We start from the raw sequence: 27682 nt of genomic DNA, 5'->3' as shown, positions 1-27682 counted from the left end.
TAAGAAATTAGGATTAGTGTATTTATATGTTGAACAAATATTTGCTGAACACCTTATCTGTCCCCAGCACTGTGGTTGTGCTGGGAGTAAAACAATGAACAAGAACTCCTACATGTCCTGCCTTATGGAACCAACAGCCCAGTGGCAGAGGTGAGAGGAGGAATAACGGTGAATCACAAATGCTGATTCTGAATGAAGCTTAAGAAATTGTAGTATATAACAGGGGAATGGTCTACCCATTGTGAATGGGGTCAGTAAACCTTGCCTGAGAGGATAATAGTGAAATTAGGTAACGATACAATTCAACTGCCTGCTTTTCTCACAATTCCCAACCCCTGTACCCATGTATCTTAATTTTTACCAAATCAGTGAATGGCTAGTTCCGTAACTAGAAACCTTGGATAGATCTTTGGAATTTTTCTCTCCCCGCTGGTTTTTATCTAATCTATCAAAAAGTCTTGTTACACCTCTAATAGATCCCAAATACCTTAGCTTCTCTCCATCTTCTAGTTGCCATTATTCACCACTAGTGTTCTAACTGGTCCACTTCTTTCCACCCTTGTTTACCATAATCCATGATCCACACAAGGGAGGAATCTTTTGAACATTTAAGTCAGATTAATGCATTTCACTGGATGTAAGACTTCATTATTGTAAGTGACACATTATTTTAGGTACTAATCAGAAAGAAAAGTATGACATCATACTTGCTTACTTTGAATTTTTAGTTTTGTCTTTCAGACTTTGAGATTTTGGACACATATCACTTTTGCAAACTTAAGAAGAAAATGTAAATGAAACTGGTAAAGTATTTCTAAGGCAATAGCAACAACTGCTGTCTGACCACTTGTGACTGAAAAATGCCGTTGATTTCAAGACACATTCTTGATTTCAAAAACGTGTGTCTTAAAATCTGTGAAATTTGATCTTTCATTCATTGTCACACTTGAAGCTCACTGCACTTCCTTTCCTCCAGCCACGCTGGCTTCCCTTCTGTTTATTGAACATGTCAAGTTAATATAAATCTCAAGGGAAACTTTTTTTGTTCTTGCTGGAATGCTCTTTCTGCACCTTTTATAATGAAGGACTCTTGCACCTCCAGCTTTAATGTCACCTCCTCAAAAGGACCTTCTCTGACCCAGTAACTATCCTCTCACTTGCCATTCCTTATTTTGTCACCCTTATTTTTTCTTTGTAGGAATTATTTGAAATTATTCTATTTATATAGACAACAGTGTATTTTATGTATTTCCGCAATACATCCAATGAAAACAGGGACCTTGCCTGTCTTATTACTACTGTATTTGCTGCCTAGAACAGTGCCAGGCACATAGAAAGAGCTCAATAAAACTCTGTAAAATCATGGATGATTAGATGGGTTTGGCATCCAGAGGGGAGATCAAGGCTAGAGATATAAATTTGGCAAAGCATTGGTGTATAGAAATGTATTAAGTCATGAATGTGGATGATGCTGAAAGAAAGAAGGACCTAGAATTATGAATAGAGAATCTCTAATATTTGATTAATTGATAGTGGTGGATGCCAGCAATACAGCCTTAAATGGGGTGACCAGAGAAGTTAGGAAGGAAACTATAAAAGTGTGGTGTCATAGAGCAAAGGAAGAAAATATTTTAAGAAGGAGGTAAGTGATCAACAGTGTGAAATGCTGCTGAAAAAGACAAAGTGGGGACTGAAAAATAGTCAGTATTTCAGTGACATGGAACTGATAAATAGTTGAGTGAGCACCGTGCTCTGGCCTGAGAAAATTGAGGTATGAAGGAAGGCAAAAAAGAGCCATTAAAACCAACTCAATTAAGGAAGGCTTTTATGAAAAAAAAAAAAATGGAGAAAGTGGTCAGAAGCCAAGGCTGGTCCAAACAGTTATTTATTTTTTGTGTTTGTTTCTTATTATATTTTATTTTATATACAGAGGGGTCATACATATGTTAACATATTAATGAGAAGGGTCAGAGGAAGGTAAAATTTGAATATGCAGAAAAAACAGGAGGATTTTTTTTTCTGAGTTTAATGACAAATTTGAAAATTATTTTAAAATTACAAAAATTAACCATTAAATTAATTCTACTGTCTATCATAATAGACATTTTTTTCTGCTCATTTTGTGTGAATTATGAACAGGTTTTAGAAGTGAATTATCTGATCAGCTAAATTTCTGTGTTATTTGCAAAGTTATTATTAGGGCTAATAACATCCAAAATGGGTAATTTTTACATGCTATAAAATTCTAAAGAGAAACCATTATACTAAAGGGTATTTTCTTATATCTTTGTGAAATAGACGTCTCTATTACATTACCGCCAGTGAAATAAACACTATATAAAGTATATTCTCTATCAGTTTTTACTCATTAATCGCATTCTTTATTTCATTACTTTGCTGTTTCTACGTTACTATAAATATATATTGCATTTCATATGCTAGAATTTAATGAGTGCTTATATATTCCTAATAATTAAGTGGGAACTTTTTGTATTCGCACACCTTCTGCTTTTCTGAATATAAAACTGCAATTTTAAGTTGATTATTTGAGGGTAAATGCTAAAAAAGTCAGTTTACAGGAAATGGATTAAGCATAGAATTCTGCATCACGGCATCTGTTAGCCTGCCTTTGTGGTCTGCACGCTGGGAAAGCCTGACACCTACTGGAACAGAAACAGTTTACAATGCCCGGAGTATGCTCAAGTCACAGTTATGCGGGGAAGGGGGAAACAAAAAATAAAATTAGGTAAAATAAAACAAATTTATGAAAAAGGTTGTATTAAAGGTTGACTTTAACAATCATTACTTATAAAAAATATACGTTATACATAGTTAATTCGATGTACCACTTTAAAAATTGAAAAATTTCACTTTAAAATTGGAAAATAGGTTGGATCCAAGCAGCAAACTCTATGCACATCTTGTGATGGGTATACATTCGGCTCGATCTCCTAAAACTTTACACTGACAATATTGTGTATAGACAGTAATTTGTGGCTGCGAGGCACTCTACAGTCATCTATCATTGAAAACTCAACTACATTCACCACATTGTTCCCACTACAGAAAGCAAATTAATTATGCCTGATGAAAATATTTTAAATGCAAAAGTTGGTACATAAGAAAGGGTTTCTTCTTAAAGTCTAACCATAAATCAAAGCATCTGAAATTCCCCATGATCTGAGTTTTGCATAATTGCTTTTCAAAAAATTATTTTAAATATCAATTTATTTATATGATTCTTTTACAAAACTGATATTTTTATCTCAGTTTGAACATTATATAAAATTCTGTAAAAGAATTAAGTATATAAAGGTACACTACAAAAAAAGAACCACAAACATAAATTATTTTGTTGTTAGGAAATAAAACAGTGATTTTCTTAAGGAAATAAGTATTGAGATGAACTTGTCTTTTGGACTGTTAGCCGAAGCTAAATATCAAATGTCTATTGCTTTATTTAAATATAAGTTATATATCATGAATCTTTTCACTAAGTGTAAATTATTTCTTCCCATTTTTATTATCTTTTTTCATGTTGTATATATTTCCCTTGAATTATTTTCTCATTTATGACTAGTGAACTACATGCCAATTATAGTCTCTCAAATTAATAATTTGATTAAAAACTTCTCTTTTTAGCTTGATTAGAAAAAATAAAGATTTTAATAAACAGATTCTATAACACTTTGGAAGTATTTATGTTCATAACTTCTTAAGACTGTAGAGACATTCTCAATATTATGTTTTCCTGAGAGGCAAACTTCGTCATCTGAATTGACCATAAATGATGATGATGGTCTTCTGTGTTAGCTTTATGGAAATTATTGACTTGAAACATACAAACAATTATGGTTAAGATGAAATTATCAGGTCATTAAAGAAGCAAATCGGGAGTTGTGTCTCTTTGTATCTGAGGCAAAAAAATATTGAGGCCATATTTTATATATATATTCTCTTTAAAAAGATTCCACTTAACTCTGAATCATTTAATTATTATGAGCAGTGATAGCAGCAAGTATTTTACTTTTATTAAAACATTTAGTCTCACGACAATCGTGTGAGGTAGATAATATTATTGTAGATGCTTTGTAGATGAGGAAGTCACCTTTGCCAGACAAAGTCATGGCTATAAATTGTGGAGTCAAGATCTAAAAGCAGATAGCCTGGCTCTAGCATCCAACTATGTTATGGGAAATTTTTCTTTATTTTCTTTTGCTTATGCAGGTGTGCCCACTGCCCCCACCCCTCACCCTTGCCTAATTCAGGAATAAAAACAAACAAACAAAAAACTCTAGGCACAGAAATACACTCTCTTCTTTATTCGCCCCTATGTGTGGAGTTAAAAGAATAAAAATCTTGTCCAGCAGGCAGACCTTCATCATCAGAAATGACTTTCTAATTCTGACCTAGGAGGTGAAAAAAGGCATGTATTGATGACGGCTCTGATGTTGCCAGAAATGCCTCATTTCCCTCCTCCTTCCTTCTTTTCCCCTTTCCTGTTCTTTTGTCCTATTTTTTCATCCTTTGCGCTATTTCTTACTTTTTCTTCTTCAACTCTCTCTGATTTTGACAAGAGATATGCACAATTATTATTTATCACTTTGTATGGCATTTTTTCAGTATGTATTTATTTATTTTTATTGTGGTAAATATACATTAAAAATTTATATCCGTCTTTAAACGTACAATTCTGTGGCTTTAAGTATGTTCACATTGTTTTGCAGTCATCACTACCATCTATTTCCAGAACGTTTTCATCTTCCCAAACTGAATCTCTGTACCCATTAAATAATAACTTCCCATTGCAGCCTCCTCACTGTCCCTGGCAATCACCGTTCTATTTTCTGTCTCCATGAATTTAACCACTTAAGTACATCATATAAGTGAAACTGTACAATATTTGTCCTTTTGTGTCTTGTTTATTTTCACTTAGCATAGTGTTTTCAAGGTTCTTCCTTTTCGAAGGTTGAATAATACCCCATTTTGAGTGTGTGTGTGTGTGTGTGTGTGTGATTTTCTTTTCCCACTCATTTGTCAATGGACACTAGAGTTGCCTCTACCTTTCTGTTATTGTGATACATGATATTTTAATGATGTTCTCAAATTAGGGTAGTGTGCTAGGGAGAACACGTACTCTGACTAGTGGTGCTATCTAAAATCTGTTCTACTTTTATTGACTTAGGACACATAATTTTCCTCAGGGACTTAATAATTGAACTGCTAAACCAAATGAGGCTTCAGTTGAATTTTTTCCTTGATTATTGACACCAATAAAAATAGGTTTCTTAAGGTATAGTTGCCTTTAAAATTCTATTTTCCTCTTTAAACAAACTATTTTTTACTAAGTGATATTTTTTAAAAAGAGAGAGAGGGGGAATTATCCACATATGTCAGACTTACAGAGTCCAGAATAAAATGAGCAGGTTTGATTTGTAAAAAGCAGTAAACACTTATTTAAAAATACAAGACTAACTTTTATATATTTAGCATATGTTTGTCCCACTTATCATTGAATTGGGTGAGGATTTTATCCCTATGGACTTCCGGAGTTTAGTGTAAAATGATGTACAACACTATTATTTCATAATTTTGCCATTAGTAATGGTCAAACAGTTAAGTTTTGTTTGGATGTACTTCCATGCAATAATAATCTTATAATTAAGACAATAGTATTTTTCATGAGGTAAATTAGGAATAATATGAATAAGTTATTCTCTTATGAGGGATTAATATTGTTCTCTCTAAATTAAGTCCCACCAGAGACTTAGTTCTTCCCCTGAGGCATTTATGAATCCATTAATGTATGCATATGTTGTCATTTGCAAATTGTAGTCATCTTTAAGTACAAGGTAAAGAAATGGACATTTGAGATCTTATACTTTCTCAAGTCAGAGAGGTATGGGTGGGTTTGTGATCTTACACTTTCTCAAGTCAGAAAGGCATGGGTGGGTATTAAGTGAGGTGTGAGGGCTTATTACTAGAGTCACCTGATAATCCTATTTCTTTGAGAGAATGTTAATTTTCAGAAGCAGTATGTCTGTCTTGTCCTATTTTGTTTTCCTCTTGTTCTCCTTTAAATCTCTACGTTCAAGGGGATGATGGGAAACAAAGGTCGTTCAATCCATAAAGTCTCCCCCAGACACAAAATCTTCTCCAGCTTCTCAAAGAAAATTATATACCATTGGCTTGGTTTATGGTGGTGATTATTGGCTTACCTTGACTTCTAATGAACATCCTTAGGACTTGGTATTTTCATACTATTTTGTCTGTTAAAGCCACAGTTTATTAATATGAAAGTTTAAGTAGCTTCTTTTGAATTAGATGACAAGCAATCTATTCATCTGGGTTCTAAGGACTAGTATAACTGAATAATGTTAATTCTTAGATTATCCCTTTATTTCTTGGGAAAATATTCTGTGTGGTCATTATTTAAAGCCATCTTCTTTGCTTCAGTCCCCTCTCACTCAGTTCAGGATAAGAACTGGTATGACTGGGCCATTATTTAGTCAATTAATGGAAGTTTTTTACATTAGTCTTTTCACTAGTTTCCTGAAAGATTTGGTTTCTAAAATGTCAAAATCAAAAATACAATAAACTGTTTACTTATGATGCCTTCTCTTAGTTCATTATCCACAAGTCTTTGAGTTTTATGAATCATAATAGAATCCTTTCCCCTCTCTATTTTATATGTTCAACAAGCTAGGCCTTTGCTCATAACCAAAGATGTCTGCTTTTCCCTAGAACAAACCTTTTACCTATTAACTTGAAAAATCCAAAGAATCAATACAAGCTTTTTTTCAGTACATGTTGCTGCACAAAAGCAACAGAGTTATTACCCTGAAAGAGAATCCCAAATGTGGTCTGCTGGATGGAGGGTTATGACCCCCTGGAAAACTAAATACTTCAAAGTAACTGCTCACCGTCCACCATAATCTGTCTATGGTGTACAAAGGTACAAAGGATTACTAGGTTTAAGCAAAATGCTTGTCTGGGCTCATTGCATTTTCCTTTAAACTGCCCATCACCATTTTGCCATGCTTAATTTTCTGTTTTTAAACCTACATTTTCAGATAATTTGGTTTTAAAATTATATTTACATTTTTAACATTCCTTAATGAGCTTATTTCGTTGGTAGCGTAAACCTAATTACAAGTCACACCAGGGGCTCTTTTGCTGTGGATTGTTCTTCCAATTTATACTGGATCAAAGATTGCTGGGCCATGAGCAGTCTGCTGATCTGCTTCTTTGCCTCCTCAACTATTTTAGTCATGAGATTGTTTTAATATTTAGGATTTGAAAAGGCCTCTGCCAGGTGACACTATCATTTTGCCTCACAGGGAATTAATATATTTTTTCTTTTCAAAGCCCTGAGCATGCAGTGATGGCGATCCTTGTGTTGTTTCTGCCCCACACTCCCTCCTCCACAGTCATTCAGAGAATGTTCATGTGACAATTTAATTGTGCTTCTGTTGAAGTTAGTCAGTCTCGGTAATTAGGATCTTCATTGCATTTGCATGAGGAATCTAGTTAATTTTTTAAAGATCCCTTTATTGTGGTCATCTCAATTTCAAATCGTTTTATTTTTATTTCTTACTTTTTCCAGTTCTTTGTTTTACATTATTTTTGCCTCAGTTGTTACCAGTGATTTAACAACATGTGCCAGCGTGTTTTCTTACTTCTTTGAGGCGCCTGAAATTTTAAACATCGCATTCAAAAGAACACAATAAGTTGTATGGAGCTCAATTTATCTGCCTTAGATGAATGACAATGTGGAATGATTAAAGCAAGCAATTAACATATCTTTTTTTTTCTTTTTATGTGTTGTTTTCTGGAATTTGTGTATGATGTACTTAAGCGGGGTTTTACTATGTGTTTATCCTCCTGGAATTCATTGAGCTTCTTAGATATGAGGGTTGATTTTTTTTTTTTTTTTAAAAACACATTTAGAAAACTTTCCTTTTTTTTCTTCACATGTTTATTCTGGCCGATCTTAGAACCACTTCAGTTTTGCTCATTTATGTTTTTGAATTTTTTCTCTGTACTTCAGTTTGGCCGGTTTCTATTCCTTGTCTTCCAGTTTATTGGTCTTACTTTCCAAAGTGTCCAGACTTCAGTTAAGCACATCCAGTCCATTTTTAATTCATATGTTATATACTTCTCATTCTATTTAATGGTTAATTGTTTTAAAGTCATGGGTTGCTAATTCCAACATCTATGTCACCCTTGTTTTTTGTTTTTTTTTTCTATTTACTGGATTTTTACTCCATATACTGGTCCTATTTTGCTGCTTTTTCTCATATTTCATTTTGTTTGCTTTTCATGCTGGGCACTGTGGATGCTATGTTATCAGTGTCTGGATTTTATTGTTTGCAAGCACAAAATAGTATTCAGTCCAAGATTCAAGGACACCCCTATATTGACTTTTAAAATGATATTTCTCTCTGTCCCCCTCATTTTATTAATCTTTGCCACACTTTTTAACCACCCTAGTATCCCCAAACTCAGATCTCTATTTTCTTTACTTGGTGTCTTTTCTGGAATCCATCCTTCTGTGATGCAGTTTGAAAATTGTTCCCAGGCACAAAACTAGATTGAATGTGGAGCTAACATCACATATTTTCCCTCAAGCATCATATCACTGCATTGTCTACTGCCCAACATCTGAAAACTGTTGCTTTATACATCTTGTCCAGATTTATAATTTTTTCCATAAAAAGGTAAATCTGATAGTTTATATAGCCAGGGACAAAATTCTCTGAAATTTATGTTTTTAGTTTTTTATATGAAAAATTATAGAATAAGCTCATTTAACTCCTTATCTCAAGCTAAGATTTGTTGTGAAAATGCATAGAATTTGGAGATTAATTTCAGGAAAATTGACATATGTGCATTGGGTTTCCCATTAATTAACATGATCCACTGGCTTTTTCTTTAAAGTTTTTCAATAAAGTTTAAAATTTTTACATATTAAATCTAACACTTCTTTTGCTGAATTTATTCTTAGGTACATTATTCTTGTTATTTTTTGCTATTGTTAATAGTGTCTTTTTGAATTTGTTGTTGGTACAGAGAAATGTAACTGATCTTAACTTTGTGATTGAATTAATATAAATTAATCTTGTATTAACTCATAAACATTTATATTTAATTACATTGCTGACTTCTCTTTTTAATTATAATAATCTGCATCTAGACCATTTTGTATTTTGTTCGGTTACAATCATATCCACTACAGCTAATAACAGTTCTTTCTCCTCTTTTTTGATTTTTAAACCATTTATTTACTTATTTACTTACGCTTTACTGCACATATTTTAAAGTGATGGACCCGGATCTGAGTTTTTTAATCTCAGTACTAATATTAATCCTTGCTACAAGAGCATTCTTGCATTTTGATTTATCTTATAGCTATACTCTGCAGGTTTCTCATTTTAGCTTTGATTTATTCTTTTCTTTATTTTGTTCTTGTTAGTGTTTCCTTATAATTCCTGAGTACAGCAATGCAGTAATAAGTTATTTTCTCTTATATTTAAATATTTTAAAGCTAAATAACAATCTTACAAAGTTTCTGATCTATAGTATGGCAAAAATAGACGTTTGTCTGTGAAAATAATTTTGATGAAAATAATTCTTTTTGACAACAGTTTTTTTCCCTAACAATTATGATCTTCCTTAGGAATTGGTGTGCTTATGTACACACCAGGTTATCTCCTACAGTGATATTGGACAACCAGGTCACTTATGTACCAGGTGGGAGAGGACCTTGTGGCTGGACCGGTGGATCCTGTCCTCAGAGGTATGTAATATTTCTTGAAAATAGCCACTGATTTTGCACCATAATAAATTGTAGCTAGGAATATATAATGTTAGTCATCCAAGGTACATAATACATAGTAGGGTCAGGGGATGGTCGTCGCATTATGCTTCAGTAAGTGAAAATGTAGACACTAATAATGTTTGCCTCATATGGTCATTTTTAGAATCATTTGAGATCATGCAATAATATATTTAGCCTAGTGCCTTGTGCCTTGTAAGCATTCAATAAATGTTAATTCTCATGCTTATTTCTATTTTTACTATCACTATTACTTTTACTCTATATCAGGTCAACAATCCTGTCCTTTAATTGCTTATGAATTTCATGCACAATTTTGAAGATTTATTATTTTCTCTTCATGCCAGGTCAGAGACAAGTTTATAACTTGGTTCATATTCTAAAATTAGAAGTGCTTCTAGTTACAATTATGCATGGTAAAGCAGCTAAGTGAAGCTTTTCTTCTTGTATCTATTGTAATTAGCCATGTCATTTGATTATCATTAAAAAAAAAAAAAAAAAAAAAAAAGGCCGGGCGCGGTGTGGCTCAAGCCTGTAATCCCAGCACTTTGGGAGGCCGAGATGGGCGGATCACTAGGTCAGGAGATCGAGACCATCCTGGCTAACACAGTGAAACCCCGTCTCTACTAAAAAATATAAAAAAATAGCCAGGCAAGGTGGTGGGTGCCTGTAGTCCCAGCTACTCCGGAGGCTGAGGCAGGAGAATGGCGTAAACCCGGGAGGCGGAGCTTGCAGTGAGCTGAGATCCGGCCACTGCACTCCAGCCTGGGCGACAGTGCGAGACTCCGTCTCCAAAAAAAAAAAAAAAATCTATGTTGTTGTCCTAAAAGATGGGGCTGAGTAATTGATAAATTCTCTGAATTCATGTAGTCACAGTAGCTCAGCTAGGGGTGTTTCCAAAGAGCCTGCAATAAAAACTCAAATTGTTATTCAGGCCATGATGGCTAATGTTATGCAAATTGTCATACAAATAACTCAGGCAATGAATCTGACACATGGCAATCTGGAACAGTGCACAATAAGGATACATAAAATCAAGGTGCTTCTTAGTCCCTTGAGGAATAGCTAAGGTTCATGGTCCAGAGAGCTAAGCACATCTTAGGGATTTGGGAGAGCTGAACTCTATTTCTATTTTCACCCCTTACTCCCTTTGTGACAATTTCCTTGCCAATATGAGACACAAAGAATGCATTGCTAATTCTTTAGTAATGAAAACTTGACCACAGTAGACTCTAGCATACTGCCTTTCTGGATTCAAGGTGAGCTCTTTTTATTTATTTTTTCTTTTATTCAAACAAACCAGAAGTATTTATTTTTATTCTCAAATCTTATCTTTTTTATGCCTTCTGAGTGGGTCCATTCATTCGCTATTTTAATACTTATGTCATAATTGCTACCTTTTCTTTTATTATGTCTGAGCTACATGCAACAGATACTCAATTTGCCAAAGCAGGAATATTGACCCCAACAATAGTTCAACTAACTGCTTGAGCCCATCCTTACAAACTCCATATAGAGTCCCTTTCCAAATTGCTTTACTTCCTACTTAGCTTTAACTATGGGATTGCAGATGATATTTCACTAGACAGAAAGATTTAGTGAAATAAATGAGGGTAAATGATTAGCATGCTTTCACAAATGGAAAGGATCTTGTAGCTCATTTTGCAACTGACAAATAGCCTCAGACATACTCGGTTACCTGTCACGTTATAGCAGAAACTGAAACCCAAGTCCCTAAAGGCCAGTCTATTATAATGTTACTGTTCCACATGTTCAGCGTTTACCCATGTGGATGACTGTTGTCTCCATATAGTTGTACGTGGCGAACTCCAGGATAATAACATTGGAGGCTAGCCCACATGTCATGGGCTAAAAATCACAGCTCTACCCCTTTTAGATATGGGACTTTGAGCCAGTTATTTCATCTCTCTGTTCTTTTGGTTCCTCATCAGCAAATCAGGATAATAATAATGCCTTCATCATAAACTAATATGAAAATTAAGCAAGATAGTATGTGCCCATTTTACAGACCCATTTGATAAATAGCAACTAAATATTAAAGTCACATGGGTAAGACTAATATGGCCAAATTGCACTTATGACTTACATTTACACACACGGAGCTCACAATTTAGTAGCATTCACTAATTATGTTGATTGTTGTGTTGAACTGCTATAGTTTCCTTATTTCTCTTCTGCTGTTTTATGGTTTCATCTTAGAAATAAAAGTTCCTCATATTACATCCCTTCTCTCTCTCTGTCCTTCTCTGTCTCTCTCAGAGAAATACTATATGACAAAAATAGTAGGTAGTATAATTTCAAAACTTCGATGATAAAATTTCAATGGGAAAATGATAGTGGTTATCAAAATTTCAATTAGATCACGAATATCCAGTTGTTTCAAGTTGTTTGATACTGATCTGGAGGAAATATAGATCTTTTTAATTATAACAATATAGGAAATAATATGAAGTAGAATAAATTATCTCCATATAACTTTAAAATTGTAATAAAATATGTTTTAACATTGATTTAGCGAAAAGTATTATCAAGAGAAAAGCTATAATATCTTTAGAAAGTCAATGACAGCTATCAATTTAAAATACCAAATACCGTAACTACTACTGCTTTTTGTAATGTATTGAAAGAAACCTAAGTTAGGCAATAATATTGATGATGAATATTATGATTATAACAGCTAATACTAAATAAATGCTTGTTGTATTGTAGGCATTTCCCCAAAAACTTTACATTTATTATTCCAACTGATAATTTAATGTGAAACAAATAATTGATTTCCCCCCAACTGCTCAACTCTCTAGATCTCAGAAGATATCCAATCCTATCTACAGGATGCAACATAAAATTGTCACCTCGTTGGATTGGAGGTGTTGTCCTGGATACAGTGGGCCGAAATGTCAGCTAAGAGGTATACTCTAATATTAGTAATCACAATTCTGAACAATAAGAAACTGATTCTATTGAAGAAAAGAATAGCATTTCCCCCTTTGAACCAAGGTAAATTAACATGTAGCCAAATTCCTAGGACTGTTAACTTTCTAAGCTTTCTAACTTGGTAGCTTTTATAACACTCTGAAGTCTCATAAGCTAGTCTCTAATTTCTTCCCCCATTTTTATGTTGGAGTTATATGATGAGCAAATGGAAATCTGATGAAAGATCTTACTTATTCTTAACAACAAGCTATAGAGGCATGCCTTATTAAAATATCAGGAATGCTAATTTTCAATTTTTAAATAAAGTGTTATTAGAAGTGACTCAATTTAAAAATAAGACTACTCTCTAATTTTGTTCCAGTTCAGTTATTTGAAATAATGTGCATATGAATGAAATTTAGTATTAAAGGACATACAAAGTATGTCATGAATAATTCTCTCTTTTTCAAAATTCTAATGGAGCTATTTTTTTTTCAACCGAGGTTTTAAGGACTTTCTGGTGGCAAGGCTGATCAAACACATGGTAACCCGCTGTGGCTTAATATCCATGTGACTATTATTTTGCTTTTGGCTTTAAACAGGTTTCCTTTGAAAAATAAAATATGGCATCAGCATACATATTTTAAGTGAATGAATATTACAAGAAAGGCCATTAGCAGTGGTGGGGAATTCAATCAACAGTGTAAGAGACTGTGATTAAAAATTAATATAAGTGTGAATAAACCGTTATGACTCACATTAAGAAAAAGCAAATTATAATACAAAAGCTCTAGGAATCCTGCATTTTAGTTAGGGATATTATTTATGGTTTTACTAGCCCATACAATGAGAATCTGCAGGCAAATTTCACCATAATGCTATTTATTCTGGGTCTGGCCTGAATTTCGAAGATGTTATGAAAATTCAATTTATTTTTAGACTATAGAATGAATATGTACTGCATTTATAACCAGGCAAAATAAACTTTTAAATAAAATATAATCTATGCTGAAAATATTTGGAAATAAAGAATTTTGCATATTCTAAAAAGGCCCAAATATGATCCTGATTTCTGATTTCCATGAAGTACACGAATATACTCACAATGGTAAAACATATTTGTGTCTAGAGTTGGTGAATGGTTAAAAGTTCTGAATAGTATTTAGAATTCTGTTTCTGAAATCTGTATTTATTTTCTTCTACAAGGAAGGATATCATGAGATTATTAATTCCATCATTATTTCTTGGTGATTCGAGTGTTTGTTTGCAGAGCACATTTCTAGAAATTTAGGATGTTATTACACATCCTATTGGTAGACACATGGAAGGGAAAAAGTCTACAGATGAAACAATGTCATGGACTCCAGTTGATGAGAATTGTTGTTGCTCCGTGTTTCAACCTTTTATACTTAGGAATCAATTCTTTATCACTATGGTGAACTACACACATGTAGGAAGAAAAAAACACCAGAATATCCCTGTAAATATAGACAAAAGAAACAAAGACTAGTCGACAGCTTCAAATATAGACTGTGTCCTGCCATTCTCATTTTTCAAAGTATGATATGAAATATTTATGAATTCAAGTAGTTTAGGGATTGTCTAATGGCACCTTATATCCTAATTGGAAGTAACCTGTGGATAGGTTTTATACTAGATTTACAAATCATTGTATTGATTTCCAGTGACAAAAAATGTCCCAGAACAGTTCCGATTACTACCTCTGTCATAACAGCGTAATTGGAACCACTCATAATTCAGGTATCTGCTGATTGATTAAGCTGTTATTGAAAGGCCTCTTTTCTAAGGAAATCTACAATGGGAATAATGTTCCAATGGCAGATGTGCATATTGTGTCATGTTGTCATACAACCAATTCTAATATAGCTTTGATTCCAAAAGAACCTCCTGTTGCTACCTACTATACTTTGACCATTCTACTTTTCACTTTTAGTGCAGTTGTATTTTCAATGACTGAATTTTCTATTAGTGCAATTGATGCACTGGTTGTATTACGAACTACTGTGTCCCTTTGTCCCTTGAACCTTCATTATTTCTCTCCTGGGGGGCTGTTTGCACATTTTCCCTTCTAATAGCTAACCAAATTGTAGTAGGAAGATCTTGTAAATATGCAAGAAATGTCACCAGTTCAGGAATAAATTGGAGCTATTTGCAACTGTACTCTTTTTTACTGCTTCTCCTCCACTTTTGTACCCTTCTTTCCATTTCTTTCTTTTATACCCTTCTTTCTATTTCTTTGGGGATGTAAATCCATTGCGAAACTGTTAGAAAGAGATGTGGTGACTCAGAATCCATGGGTGATTCTCTCTTTATTCCACAATATGCTAATCTGCTACACATGTACTTCAGCTGCAACTCAAGATAATCAAAATACTGGTAGCCACAGTTCTAGATTACCTTGTAAAAATATTCATCATATTATCAAAAGGAAACCAATTTTAAAAATCTAAATGAATAGAACCTTATATGGGGAAAAAAGGAGCTTTAAGTCCAACATCAAAGCAATAATTCTGATATGTTTTACATTTGTTATGTCATTTTCTCATTTCAAATATATATATTTGTACATAATGAGGAATGAGTCATCAAAGACAGTTTGCACAAGGGTTTTGCCTTTAGAAAGGACCTAATTTTGTGATATGGTATTCAAGACACTTTTCAAAAAGTCAGCAGTAACATACACTTAAACCTGTTTTATAAAATTTGCAATAATGCTCTTTTCCAGTAGATGTCTCTAAAATATTCTGAAGTGGGACAAGGAAAGCGTGACTTACTTTAACGACACAAAGGGCAATGATTTAAACACAAATAATGTTAGATTACAGAGGATGAAGAAAACTTGTCTGCAAATCTGTTTTTAAAAATACAGTGGCTTTAATCATCAGATCTTTTATAGGAAAAAGGTATCTTATAACATTCTGTTTTGTACTACAGATATTATGAATGCTGACAAAATGTGAGCATGTACAAGTGCTGAAATAAACTGGCCCCTACCATATGTTATGAATATATAACAAATATTTGGTTTTACAAATGCTGTGAAATCATGCAATAAATTATATAAGAGCTACTGTAACTAACATTTGAATATGGGGCTTCTCCAGCAGGAGGATTGTAAAATGCATTCCCTGTAGTTTTGCATGTCTAGTTCTTCCCAGCAGTAGCAAATGTTTTCTTCTTTGAGAAAGAACATTACCTTCTCTAAGCATCTTTCACAATAAAATGATGATGCCTTTAGTGAAGAACACTGTGTACCATAAGTGATTGTTGCACCAAACTGCCTACTTCAATTTAACTAGTAAATCTCAGTAAAGCTTAATATGTACACCGAACATTCACCATGCCAGTATTCACCTGATATTGATGGATCAGCTGGATATCTGTCTCCTCAAGCCACACAGGAAGGTTTTCTGGCTCTGAGTGGGAGAGAGCAAACATTCTCATTACTGAGTTGCCATTAATGACTTTCTCCATATGGTTCAAAGGCCTGGAAGGAAAACAACAACAAAATAATGCAAATAAAACCCATCTAATTAAAAAAAAAAAAAGGATCTAATAAGGAAGCTGTTGCTCCTACTGTAGACACTTGCAGACCTTGCTTCTGTAAGTCCTTGATCCATCAAGGTCAGGTCTTCCATTGCAAGGGGAAAAAAAAGAGAGTAATTGTGCTGGGAGAAAAGCAAAGGAATCCAACTTAAAAAATATATTGCATTTAAAAAAAATCTGAAGTGCACAAACATCTTTACAAATTTAGTTGACTGAAATAAATGTCCTCTGTCCCTGTGCTTATCGCTTAGAAGGGAACAAGAAAAAGAAACTTAGAAATCTGTCCTGTAAGGAACAAAGCAAAGGTCTGTGTCAAGTGAAAGATAGATTGCTTGGAAAACCTAGAATCTGTGGCAGTCCTTGTGGTAGAGAATACATTTGGGGAGACAGAAAGATTGCTAAATGAAAAAACAAAAGAGCATCAATCAACGAGGCTCTTTATCACAGGAGAGTAACTGACTCCACTGTCAGAGATCCTATCAGCTCTTTGCTGTGGCTGGTTAAATCCCGTGTAATAAATTGGGATGAATGGAAGTATTGAACTCCAGTCAACAAACAGAAGTAGGGAAAGATAACATAAACTATTGAATTTGTAAAACAGGCATTTCAAGTTTTCAACAGCCTTGGCAGGGACTCCATCTAATGAATTCCCGAGCAAAGAGATTCATGTGACAATTGGATCTCAAGGATCTTTGTGTGATGCTTAATAGTTGTTTCTTTTATTCAGGAGTACAGTTTTCTCACTTAGATTCTAAAAAAAAAAAAAAAAAAAAGGATTTAACAATATTGCTAAGAGCAAATGGGAAGCTTTATGAACATGCACATATACACATGCAATTACATTAATTTTTGGCATTTAATACTATAAAATACTTCATAATCACATTTTCTTTCAAATTAGCGATCTTGAAACTATAAAATATGAAAAAAGCTTAATTTCTCTCATTTTATAGATATTATTTTCATATACTGAGGAATTAATCATCAAATTTTAGTGTACAGGAAAACTAGATTTTTACTTGATTCTTCTATATATGTTTATTTTTTATCTCTTTCAATTGCTGTTTTTTTTTCTTTCTGACAACTTTTTAATTTACTCTCTCCTCTCCCTCTTGTCACTGATTTTAAAGTTTTTTCTTATGTTTTTGGTTACTATTTTCAATATATTGATTATCTCCCACATATCACTGTCTATTCCCTTTTTTAATGTAATAGCATTTTTCAAGATCACATGAGTGATATATATCTCAAATTCTTTTGACCCTCAGGTCAATAGAAAATTAAACTTTGATGCTCTTCATTTGCCTCTTTTCTATTCTTGACACTTTACCTCTCACCTAGGTAAATTTTTACTTCTTGAGCATTCAGGATCTTTCCTAGACTGGGTACACAGAAGGAACTATATATTGATGAAGTGCTCCTACTGAAGTCTCAAATAGGATCCTAGAAGAGTTAAAATACCCCCCCACACATCCTCGTGTGTGTGTGTGTGTGTGTGTGTGTGTGTGTGAGAGAGAGAGAGAGAGAGAGAGAGAGAGAGAGAGAGACCTTGCCCTTGCTTCCCAGTCCTTGAAGGATGTTAAGTAAAACATTATATTATAATCTTCATATTAAATATGCAGCATGTAATACTTTGTAAGAAGTAAAATGAAAAGAACTGACTAAAATTCCATTATAAAATGCAACTTAAAATAACATGTCACTATTTATAATAAAGCTTTACCAAAGTATTTTGAACCCCGGAAATAAATCCTGTGTAAAATGCTTTTGTGATTTGTATTGAGGTCTCTCCACTTCAGGATCACGAGCACCCAAACCAATCTGCCTTTTGATTATGATGATTGGTGGGAAGGGGCAGCAGTCACAGTCAATATTGTATATAAATCAAAAATTAAGAATGCATTACTTTTTATTTTCTTAAATTAAAGCATTGTCTATAACACAGTCTAAAACTACAGACCAAGTAAGAAAGTAAGATAAATCATACCAAAAATCACTCATGTCATTCTAATAATTTCTAAGCAATTTATTGATTTCTACAAATTATATTGGTGTGGTCTTTTGCCATGGATGATACCAGCTAAATGATGTCCTGGTCAGAGAGGTAATTTAATATAGGGAACTCTCTCAACCTCCTTTAATGACTTACCCATCAGATTTAGAGAAACTGGGTGACATGAGGTCTCAATAAGTTTGTAATTTCTATTAACATCAGTTAAATTATCCTCCTGCTGAATTATCTGTTGGGCTTTCCTGAATAAAAAGTGATTGCATTCAATTTTTATCAGCACTTGAATACTATGTGTATTTTTGAAAGTTTACTATCTTTACTATTAACTAAATCATGAAAATTCTTATATAAATATCCTATTTGTTTATAGAGCTTTGTAAATGTCATAAGGCCAAATTCATCTGGCAGCATAAATCAAAGAATATTTATTGCATTTTTTTAGTTTTGTCACATAAATTTTATTTTCAAACAATTTATTAGAAAACTTTTTTCTTATATAATTGGTCTTTTTACTAGTTTTTGTTTCAAATAGTATATATACATCTATAGATTTCAATTAATATATGCTCATTTAAAATAGAATATATATGTTTCAAATGTATATTTACAGAATACATGAAATTTTTATATCTATACTATCTTTGATCAGTTTTTTAAATTGTCTCCAGTTTAACAAGGGGAATTTTCTTGTAAAGCTGAAAAAGGATTGGCATTTCTGTTAGTGTGTCATCTCTGAAAATCATTTCTTTTTTTTTAAAAGTCTATTTTCCAAATGTTAAATTTCACAATTTATACGAAAGTGAATTCATAGGGCTTGATAGAATTTAAAAAATGCCTTTTTAGCTGTAGTATCACAGGCTATCTTTGAAGTCCAAATATTCTTCTAATTTTTATTATTTTAATTTTTAGCATGTACTCTTGCTTTCCATCTGTCTTTCTATCTTTCTCTCTCCCTCTAGTCTATTTTTATTGTCTCTTCCCTATTTGATATATAGTAGTAAATATGAAATTCATGTAGAAAAGATTTCAAGTGTTTACTTGATAACACATTATACTTTCAGTCAGAAATATTTGAATACAGTAACTTAGAGTGCCAAAATTTAAAAAAATAACAGAAGTCTATCTAAAATTTGCCTGGAATTCCTGGTTTACTTTTTCACTATTATTGCACTGGCTTCACCTATCTAAAAAATTAAATTTTCACATACACAAATTTCGTGGAAAATTCCTTTCTCGAGTGTTCATATGTATTACTACATTACTAATGTAGTATTAAAGATGCTTTTCCTTCTGATTTACTGAGATTAAAAAAATTAACTGCTTTAAAATTCTTGATTTTTACATTTTAGTAAAATTATGAAAATACTTGTATATGAAAGAGTTCAAGTTTCATTAATAATACTTTTATATTTTTTCAAGTTGACTTTTAAGTTTTCTAAGAAGTTGTCTTACAAAAAGCAGTATCATAAAACTGATTTGTAATGATATTCCTAGATCAGAATTATTATATTAGGTATGTTCTATAATATTTTTATTTTCTAAAATGCTCTATTATTTTTAATTCTCTTATTATTTTAAAAAAGAAATAATTTAAAATTCTGATTTTTTTCTAAATATTTTATTTATTTTATGGGCACTTTATTAACATCTGATAAAGTATTTTTTAAGTTTTTTACTTCAATTGATTTCGTTGAAAAATTTTATTATTAAGAATACTTATTTCATGAGACTAATTTCATAACATTCTTTAATATTTTCTTCTTCATGATTCATGGTTGCAAATGATGTTTAACATAATGGGTAAATGTCATTATGATGAAAAATGAGTCTAGCAATTTTATCTCTTTATTATACAAATTTGTATGATTGTTTGAATCTAACATTTACCTAGCAAGAAAAAATAATCTACTAATATTGAAAATCAAGTTGATTTTCATTCCAGAAATGTAGCTTATTTATTTAATATTGAATTTATTTTTTATAATTATTTGGTATTATTTAGATGTTGTACATATTAAAAGATGTTCCAGACTGAGTTTGGCACAGTATCATTACCTAATTTACGACTAGGTTCCTAAGTGATACAATTTTTGTTTTATTCTCAGATTCAAAAAATTCATACTCATGATACCTGAAACAAATGCTTTTAAAATTTGGTTAAACTTTTGTTTCTTTTTCAGTGTCTTCAATAATTTACTATAAACTTCTGGACTATAATTATCAAATAACTATGCATTTAGAACAATTAGCACATACTAATAAGTAAAATAAATTGAGCACCAAAAGATTTGGAAGTTCTAACAAATACATAAATCATAAGTAATGATAAACAGTTCATTCTACTAAAACACTGACTGTTTCACGGAATCTATGCAGTGCCTGACATCGGTCCAACAAAATGCTAATTTTGAAAAATAGTTTTCAGATGTTGCCACAGTAGGAATTCCATTCATCACATATCCTAAAAAATATATCCTTTATCATGTATCCATGATTAACTTGTAATTAGTTAATATTATAATTGGTATAACTCAGCCTGTCAGTTATTGGACTTCAGCATTATATATTTGCCAACAGTTGTGGCTTTATTATATTTCAATATTTTAACAATTGGCCGACCACATTGCTACATACTGGCAAAACACAATCATGGAGTTGGGGAATGTGCAATGTTGCTAGATGGGAGTAAGGAGCAACAGTCTGGCTTTTGAGTGGAAAGCGATTTTATTTCTGAGACATTCTAAAATTGTCATTGGGCTGTAGATTTGATTGCTGTGAAGGCAGCACAAACACCCTTCATATGCTTCCATGCTTAGCAGTGCCTCTTTAGGGATCTTGTGCTATAACAATAGAAAGAATGGTAATGTCTACATGAGGAAATCAGGAACCTGTGAAAGGCACCTTCCACCCCCATCCCACTTCACTCACTCGTTAAGGAATGGTATGAGACTCAAGGTTTTCATTTCTTAAACTTTATTAAATCATGTCTTCAACACATGCCTTTGTTATTAACAGGAATGCTATTTAAAAGTCTATGAAGATTGATTTCTGGATTACAATTTTAGTATTAATCTATCTAGTATTTTCTGCATTATAACAATGAATTTCCCTCTTAGAAGTAGAAAGCTTAGCAATTTGTTCTAAATTAGTGTTCCTAACCAGGGCCATACATGGAAATCACCTGTAGAGTTTTTTGTTTTGTTTTGTTTTTTAATATGCACATGTCCCATTCCCCAAAATAGATCTACTGAATGAGAATCTCAGATGAGGGAGTGAAAAGAACATGGACACTTAATGTTTCAAAGTATACAGGAACTTCTGATTTCCATCCATGAGAAAAAAAAGTTTCTAATGGGATGTAAAGAAATATGTGTTATAATAAAAGTTAATGATAGAAAAGGAAATTTGAAGAGTAACCTTGTTTGTACACCATAAAACAATATTATCTTTGCTTTCACTATAATTATGCTTCCCTTCCTAACGAAGTATCCACAGCCTACTGAGTAATGGTACTACCTTCAAATGCACCAGCTCTTTTTGTTCCTATGATCTAGCCAAAAATGTAAGCAGCAAATAAATGAAAAGATCATTGTTCATGCTGTTAAATTCACCTGTTCTTACTGCTATAAATACTTTTAAGTTTGTATCCTTAATACTCATATTTAAATTAGTAGGTCCAAGGTGGGGTTCTAGAAGTTCTACCTCCAAAAGTTTCCAGGTGATGCTCATACTGCTGATTAAGGAACCCCAGTCTAAGAACCATTGCTTTACTCTCTAGTTATACTCTTGGATGGATTTACATTTAAGCTGCCAGAATAAAAGGCCTTATTACACCATTTAAGGAGGAATCATGATAAAAATTTATGCAATGATTAAATGGTTGTATCTGTGTGAATTAATTTAAACTTACACTATAATAACCTTATTGCTAGGTCTTAGAAGAAGATTTACACTTTTCGCCACCCACTCCATCCCCTAAATAATTACACTATTTCCCAAGCTGCAGATTGCCTTTGTCCACCAGATAAGTCAACAATTACACAGGACTTTATAGAATACAGTGGAGGAAATGAAAATCAAAAAGAAACAGCGTCAAAACAAAAATATTGGACATGAATGGAAATTCATTAATTTAGCTCAATGCCCTGAAGAAAAACAATGCAAAATTCAATCTAACAATAGAGACTCAAATTAATATCAAATATACTTCCTGTGGAGTAGAGAAGCTTAAGTACTATAGTCACGGCCACATATGGCTTAGGGAGCATAATTAACATGTGCCAGAGATGCAGAGTTTCATTGGTTCATAAATTCACATGGGAAGAAGCACAGCCAGACACAAAACATTTGTTTCCTCATGTCTGACATGCAGACTTTAATGGATAAATTTGTTCATTAGAAGTCTGTAAATTAAAGCCACATTACTTGATGGTCTCAATATTTTATTTTATTTATTTTTATTGTTATTATTTATTGATTGATTTATTAGCAGATTCCTGCTCTATCCCCCAGGCTGGAGTGCAGTGGTGCCATCTTGGCTCACTGCAACCTCCGCCTCCTGGGTTTAATTGATTCTCCTGTCTCAGCCTCCCGAGTAGCTGGAATTACAGGCACCCACCACCACACTAGACTAATTTTTGTATTTTTAATAGAGACGGGCTTTCACTATGTTGGCCAGGTGGGTCTTGAGCTCTGATTTCAAGTGATCCACCTGCCTTGGCCTCCCAAAAGTGCTGGGATTACAAGCATTAGCCACCACACCTGCCCTGTTCTCAATATTTTAAATAGTTCATTTCTCTAAACTGTTTTCCCCGATGAAAAACTATATTGCCATTTAAAATATTACTTGAGTCATGTTAAATCTTCAATAGAGTTGACTTATTTTACGAGAATTTCTATTTAATGAAATTTCACTGACTTTACCAGTTGATTTGCTTGAAATATGCCTGCAATAGTTTACTTTTATTTTTAGTCCAGTTTGAGACTATAAAAATCTGGAAACAATCCATTTAAGTGGCACTATTAATGAAATAGCTATTTTTATTTTAGTAAGGAACCTGTAGCTGTCCCTTTTATCCAAGTAGACCTCAGTTGGAAATTGCCTTGTTAAACAATCAGCCTTTGTGGCAGTCCACTTATAAAACTGTTACAGCTTTTAACAGCGGATTTTAAAATCCCCTCAATTAGGCAGGCAGTATACATCTGCTACTTTACACAGCTCCCGCAAACTACTATCCATTTTCATGGAAAGGAGGCCTGAATAATTTTATTTTTTTTCCAAGCAGAATTAGAGTCCTGCATTTCCCACTCCAGTGTGGTGTCACATTGCCCTATGGTTGGGGGCGGAGCAGCTTACTCTGCAATCATCCCCGACCATCATGCTTCAGTACACGGGAAAATGAATGTCAGCCACATTATTGTTCAGGACTGGAAAAAATGAGGCCGTCCCAGCGCTTAACTGTCTCTGTTCTCTTTCTGCTTCCTTTTAGCCCAGGAACAGCAACATTTGATACACACCAACCAGGCTGAAAGTCATACAGCTGTTGGCAGAGGAGTAGCTGAGCAGCAGCAGCAAGACTGTGGTGACCCAGGTCATAGACTGTAATTGCTATCATCTCTAACCCAATTATTGCCAGTGCTATTTATTACAACTTCTAAGCAAGAAATCTCTTAGCTGTCAAATGATTGATGGTGACACATTAGCATACTTCTCAGTCCTTTTCTACTGGTGCTGGATGTTGGGAGAAATTGTGGATAAGCTATAATAGGTACTGAAAAGACCATGTACAATTATTGAAGCTTTGTGTGCAAACACAGAATGAATAAAAATGCTATGATATTAGGTTGTAAGGAAACCACAGGTTTCCAAAACAAGACCAAACTTTCGTTCTCCAAAGAGTGCCATTATGGAAGACCCTTGACATGGAAGGAACAACATATTATTTTAAGGGATCTAAGAAGGCTCTCTTCCATTCATTGATAAGAGATCGCTTAACAGGTGCTGATCCCTAAGAAACGAAATTATGACTCAGAATCAACAAGAACCTCCTGCTGATCCAAAGCTGGCATGTCACATGTTTTTCCATCTTTCTAATCAGGTTTTGCCATTTCTTTTAAGCTAAACTTTAGCTCTGACAAACATAAGGTTGGTTGCTGCTTAAAACACCTATTCACTGTGTTTGGCATGGATCCAGTCATACAAAACAAGGCATTCAATTAAGAAATGTCACTTAAAGGGCTGTCTTTAAGAATGCAGCTGAATATCCCCTAACAATGGTATTGTAATTTTTTAAGGGATTGAAATTCAGTATCTTTATAAAAGACCATAACATTCTTGAATTACTGCAATACATGTGTAAAGGGATAGACAGTATTATTGCTATATAAAGTGATTCAAACTAAATTATAAGTCTCTTTATCCTTGATTAATGAATACCTCGGTAAACAATAAAATTCTCAGAACATAGCTACAACTACATACATATATACAGCTGCATATTTTTAATATCGAGGTATTGAATTTGGAAGCAGAAGATGAGCCATCAGCTCTGTAACTGCGAGCAAGTTATTTTGGTTTTCTGCCCCTTTGTTTCTTCTTGAGAGTGTAACAGTAACTCTTTGAAATAATTTTTTTAAAACAGAAAATTCTGAGAAAAGTTAAAACATTTTAGGAATCGAAGCTATTATAATGCTTTTTACAAATTTCTACACTTAGTCTTAACATTCAAGTTGCCATTTGCTAAATGAATATAGGCTTATATTTTCAAATGTATTAGTGCAAATATAGTTTATTTGAATTACCTTCAAATCTATCATGAAATTTAAGTGATTTTAAATGTATATATATATTTAATTTTTAATTAAAAATTGAAGTGGTTTTAGGCCAGGCACAGTAGCTCATGCCTATAATCCCAGCACTTTGGGAGGCTGAGGCAGGTGGATCATGAGGTCAGAAGATCAAGAACATCCTGGCCTACATGGTGAAACCCCGTCTCTACTAAAATAAAAAAAGTTAGCCAGGCATGGTGGTGCCCTCCTGTAGTCCCAGCTACTTGGGAGGCTGAGGCAGGAGAATCTCTTGAACCCGGGAGGCAGAGATTGCAGTGAGCCGACAACATGCCACTGCACTGCAGCCTGGCAACAGAGCGAGACTCGGTCTCAAAAATAAAAAATAAAAAATTAAGTGGTTTTAAATACATATAATTAATTTTTAATTTTTGTGGGTACATAGTAGGTGTATATATTGTTTTGATACAGGTACACAATGTGTAATAATCACATAATGGAGAAGGAGGTATCCAGCCCCTCAAGCATGTATCCTTTCGGTTACGAACAATCCAATTATATTCTCTTAGTTATTTTAAAATGTATAATTAAATTATTATTGACTATAGTCACAACATTGTGCTAGTAAATAGTAGGTCTTATTCATTCTTTATTTTGTTCTTCTTTTTTATTTTTATTTATTTATTTATTTACTTATTAATGTTTTTAGAGACAGGGTCACTCTGTGTCACCCAGGCAGGAGTACAGTGAAGTGATCATGCATCTGGAGCCTCCATCTCCAGAGCTCAACCAGTCCTCCTGCCTCAGGTGCCCAAACAGCTGGGACTACAGGCGTGTGCCACCATGCCTGGTTAATTTTTTTTTTTCTTTACAGAGATGAGGTTTAGCCATGTTGCCCAGGCTAGTCTTGAACCTCTGGGCCAAAGCAGTCCACCTGCCTCAGCCTCCCAAAGTGCTGGGACTACAGCTGTGAGCCACTGTGCCCAGCCTCTAACAAAATTTTTATACTCAAATAAAAAACAAATTTGTATTTATATATTTTTAAACATATATATATACACACACACACACACATATATATTTAATTTTTAATTAAACATTTAAATGGTTTTAGGCTGGGTGTGGTGGCTCACGCCTGTAATCTCAGCACTTTGGGAGGCCAAGGCGGGTGGATTACAAGGTCAGGAGATCAAGAACATCCTGGCCAACATGGTGAAATCCCGTCTCTACTAAATTAGCCGCACGTGGTGGCACACACCTGTAGTCCCAGCTACTTGGGAGGCAGAGGCAGAGGAATCGCTTGCACCTGGGAGATGAACCATTCCACCTCACTCCAATCGGCCATTATCCTTCCCAGCCTCTGATAACCATCCTTCTACTCTCTATCTCCTTGAGTTCAATTGTTTTGATGTTTAGATCCCACAAATATGTGAGAACATGTGATATTTGTCTTTCTGTTCCTGGCTTATTTCCCTTAGCATAATGATCTCCAGTTGCATCCATGTTGTTGCTTTGTTTTTAATGGCTGAATAATACTCCATTGTGCATATATACCACATTTTCTTTATCTATTCATCTGTTGATGGTCACGTATATTTCTTCCATATCTTGGCTATTGCTGCGAATAGTGCTGCAAAATACATGAGAGTGTGGATACCTCTTGGATATACTGATTTCCTTTCTTTTGTGTATTTACCTAGCAGTGGGATTGCTAGATCATGTGGTATCTCTCTTTTTAGTTTTTGAGGAACCTCCAAACTGTTCTCCATAATGGTTGTACTAATTTACATTCCTACCAACAGGGTGTGGCGGTTCCCTTTTCTCCACATCCTGGTCAGCATTTGTTATTTCCTATCTTTTGGATATAAGTCATTTTAACTGAGGTGAGATGATATCTCATAGTAGTTTTGGTTTGAGTTTCTCTGATGATCAGTTATGCTAAGCACCTTTTTATATGCCTGTTTGCCATTTGTGTGTCTTCTTTTGAAAATGTCTATTCAAATCTTTTGCCCATTTTTTGATTGGATTATCAGATGTTTTCCTATAGGGTTGTTTGACCTTCATATATATGTTGATTATTTAGTCCCTTGTCAGATGGGTGGTTTGCAAGGATTTTCTCTCATTCTGTGGGTTGTGTCTTGACTCTGTTTGTTGTTTCCTTTGCTGTGCAGAAGCTTTTAAACTTGATGTGATCCCATTTGTCCATTTTTACTTTGAGCATCTGTGGTTGTGGGGTATTACTCAAGAAATTTTTGCCCAGACCAATGTCTTAGAGACTTTCTCCAATGTTTTCTTGTAGGAGTTTCATGTTTTGAGGTCTTAGACTTAAATAGTTAATCCTTTTTTATTTTATTTTTGTGCATGGCAAGAGATAGAGGTCTAGAGTCATTCTTCTGCATATGGACATCCAATTTCCCCAGCACCATTTATTAAAGAGATTGTCTTTTCCCCAGTGTTTGTTCTTGGCACCTTTGTTGAAAATGAGCTCACTGTAGATATGTGGATTTGTTTCTGGGTTCTCTATTCTATTCCATTGGTCTATTTGT

At 33.6% G+C, this 27682-nt stretch overlaps 1 protein-coding gene across 1 annotated transcript in view; it reads left to right on the top strand.

Moving 5' to 3' along the window:
• LOC105479622 (multimerin 1) overlaps positions 1 to 27682 on the top strand; it is a 59617-nt gene that overhangs the window by 4449 nt on the left and 27486 nt on the right. Inside the window, exons 2-4 of the mRNA XM_011737682.2 lie at positions 9680 to 9799; positions 12661 to 12767; positions 23840 to 23941. Of these exons, the coding sequence (XP_011735984.2) occupies positions 9680 to 9799; positions 12661 to 12767; positions 23840 to 23941 (329 nt within the window). The remainder of the gene's footprint in view (positions 1 to 9679; positions 9800 to 12660; positions 12768 to 23839; positions 23942 to 27682) is intronic.

Source organism: Macaca nemestrina, chromosome 3 (genome assembly GCF_043159975.1).
Source record: "Macaca nemestrina isolate mMacNem1 chromosome 3, mMacNem.hap1, whole genome shotgun sequence".
In the NCBI taxonomy this organism is placed as follows: domain Eukaryota; kingdom Metazoa; phylum Chordata; class Mammalia; order Primates; family Cercopithecidae; genus Macaca; species Macaca nemestrina.
This window is presented reverse-complemented; position numbering and strand designations above follow the sequence as displayed.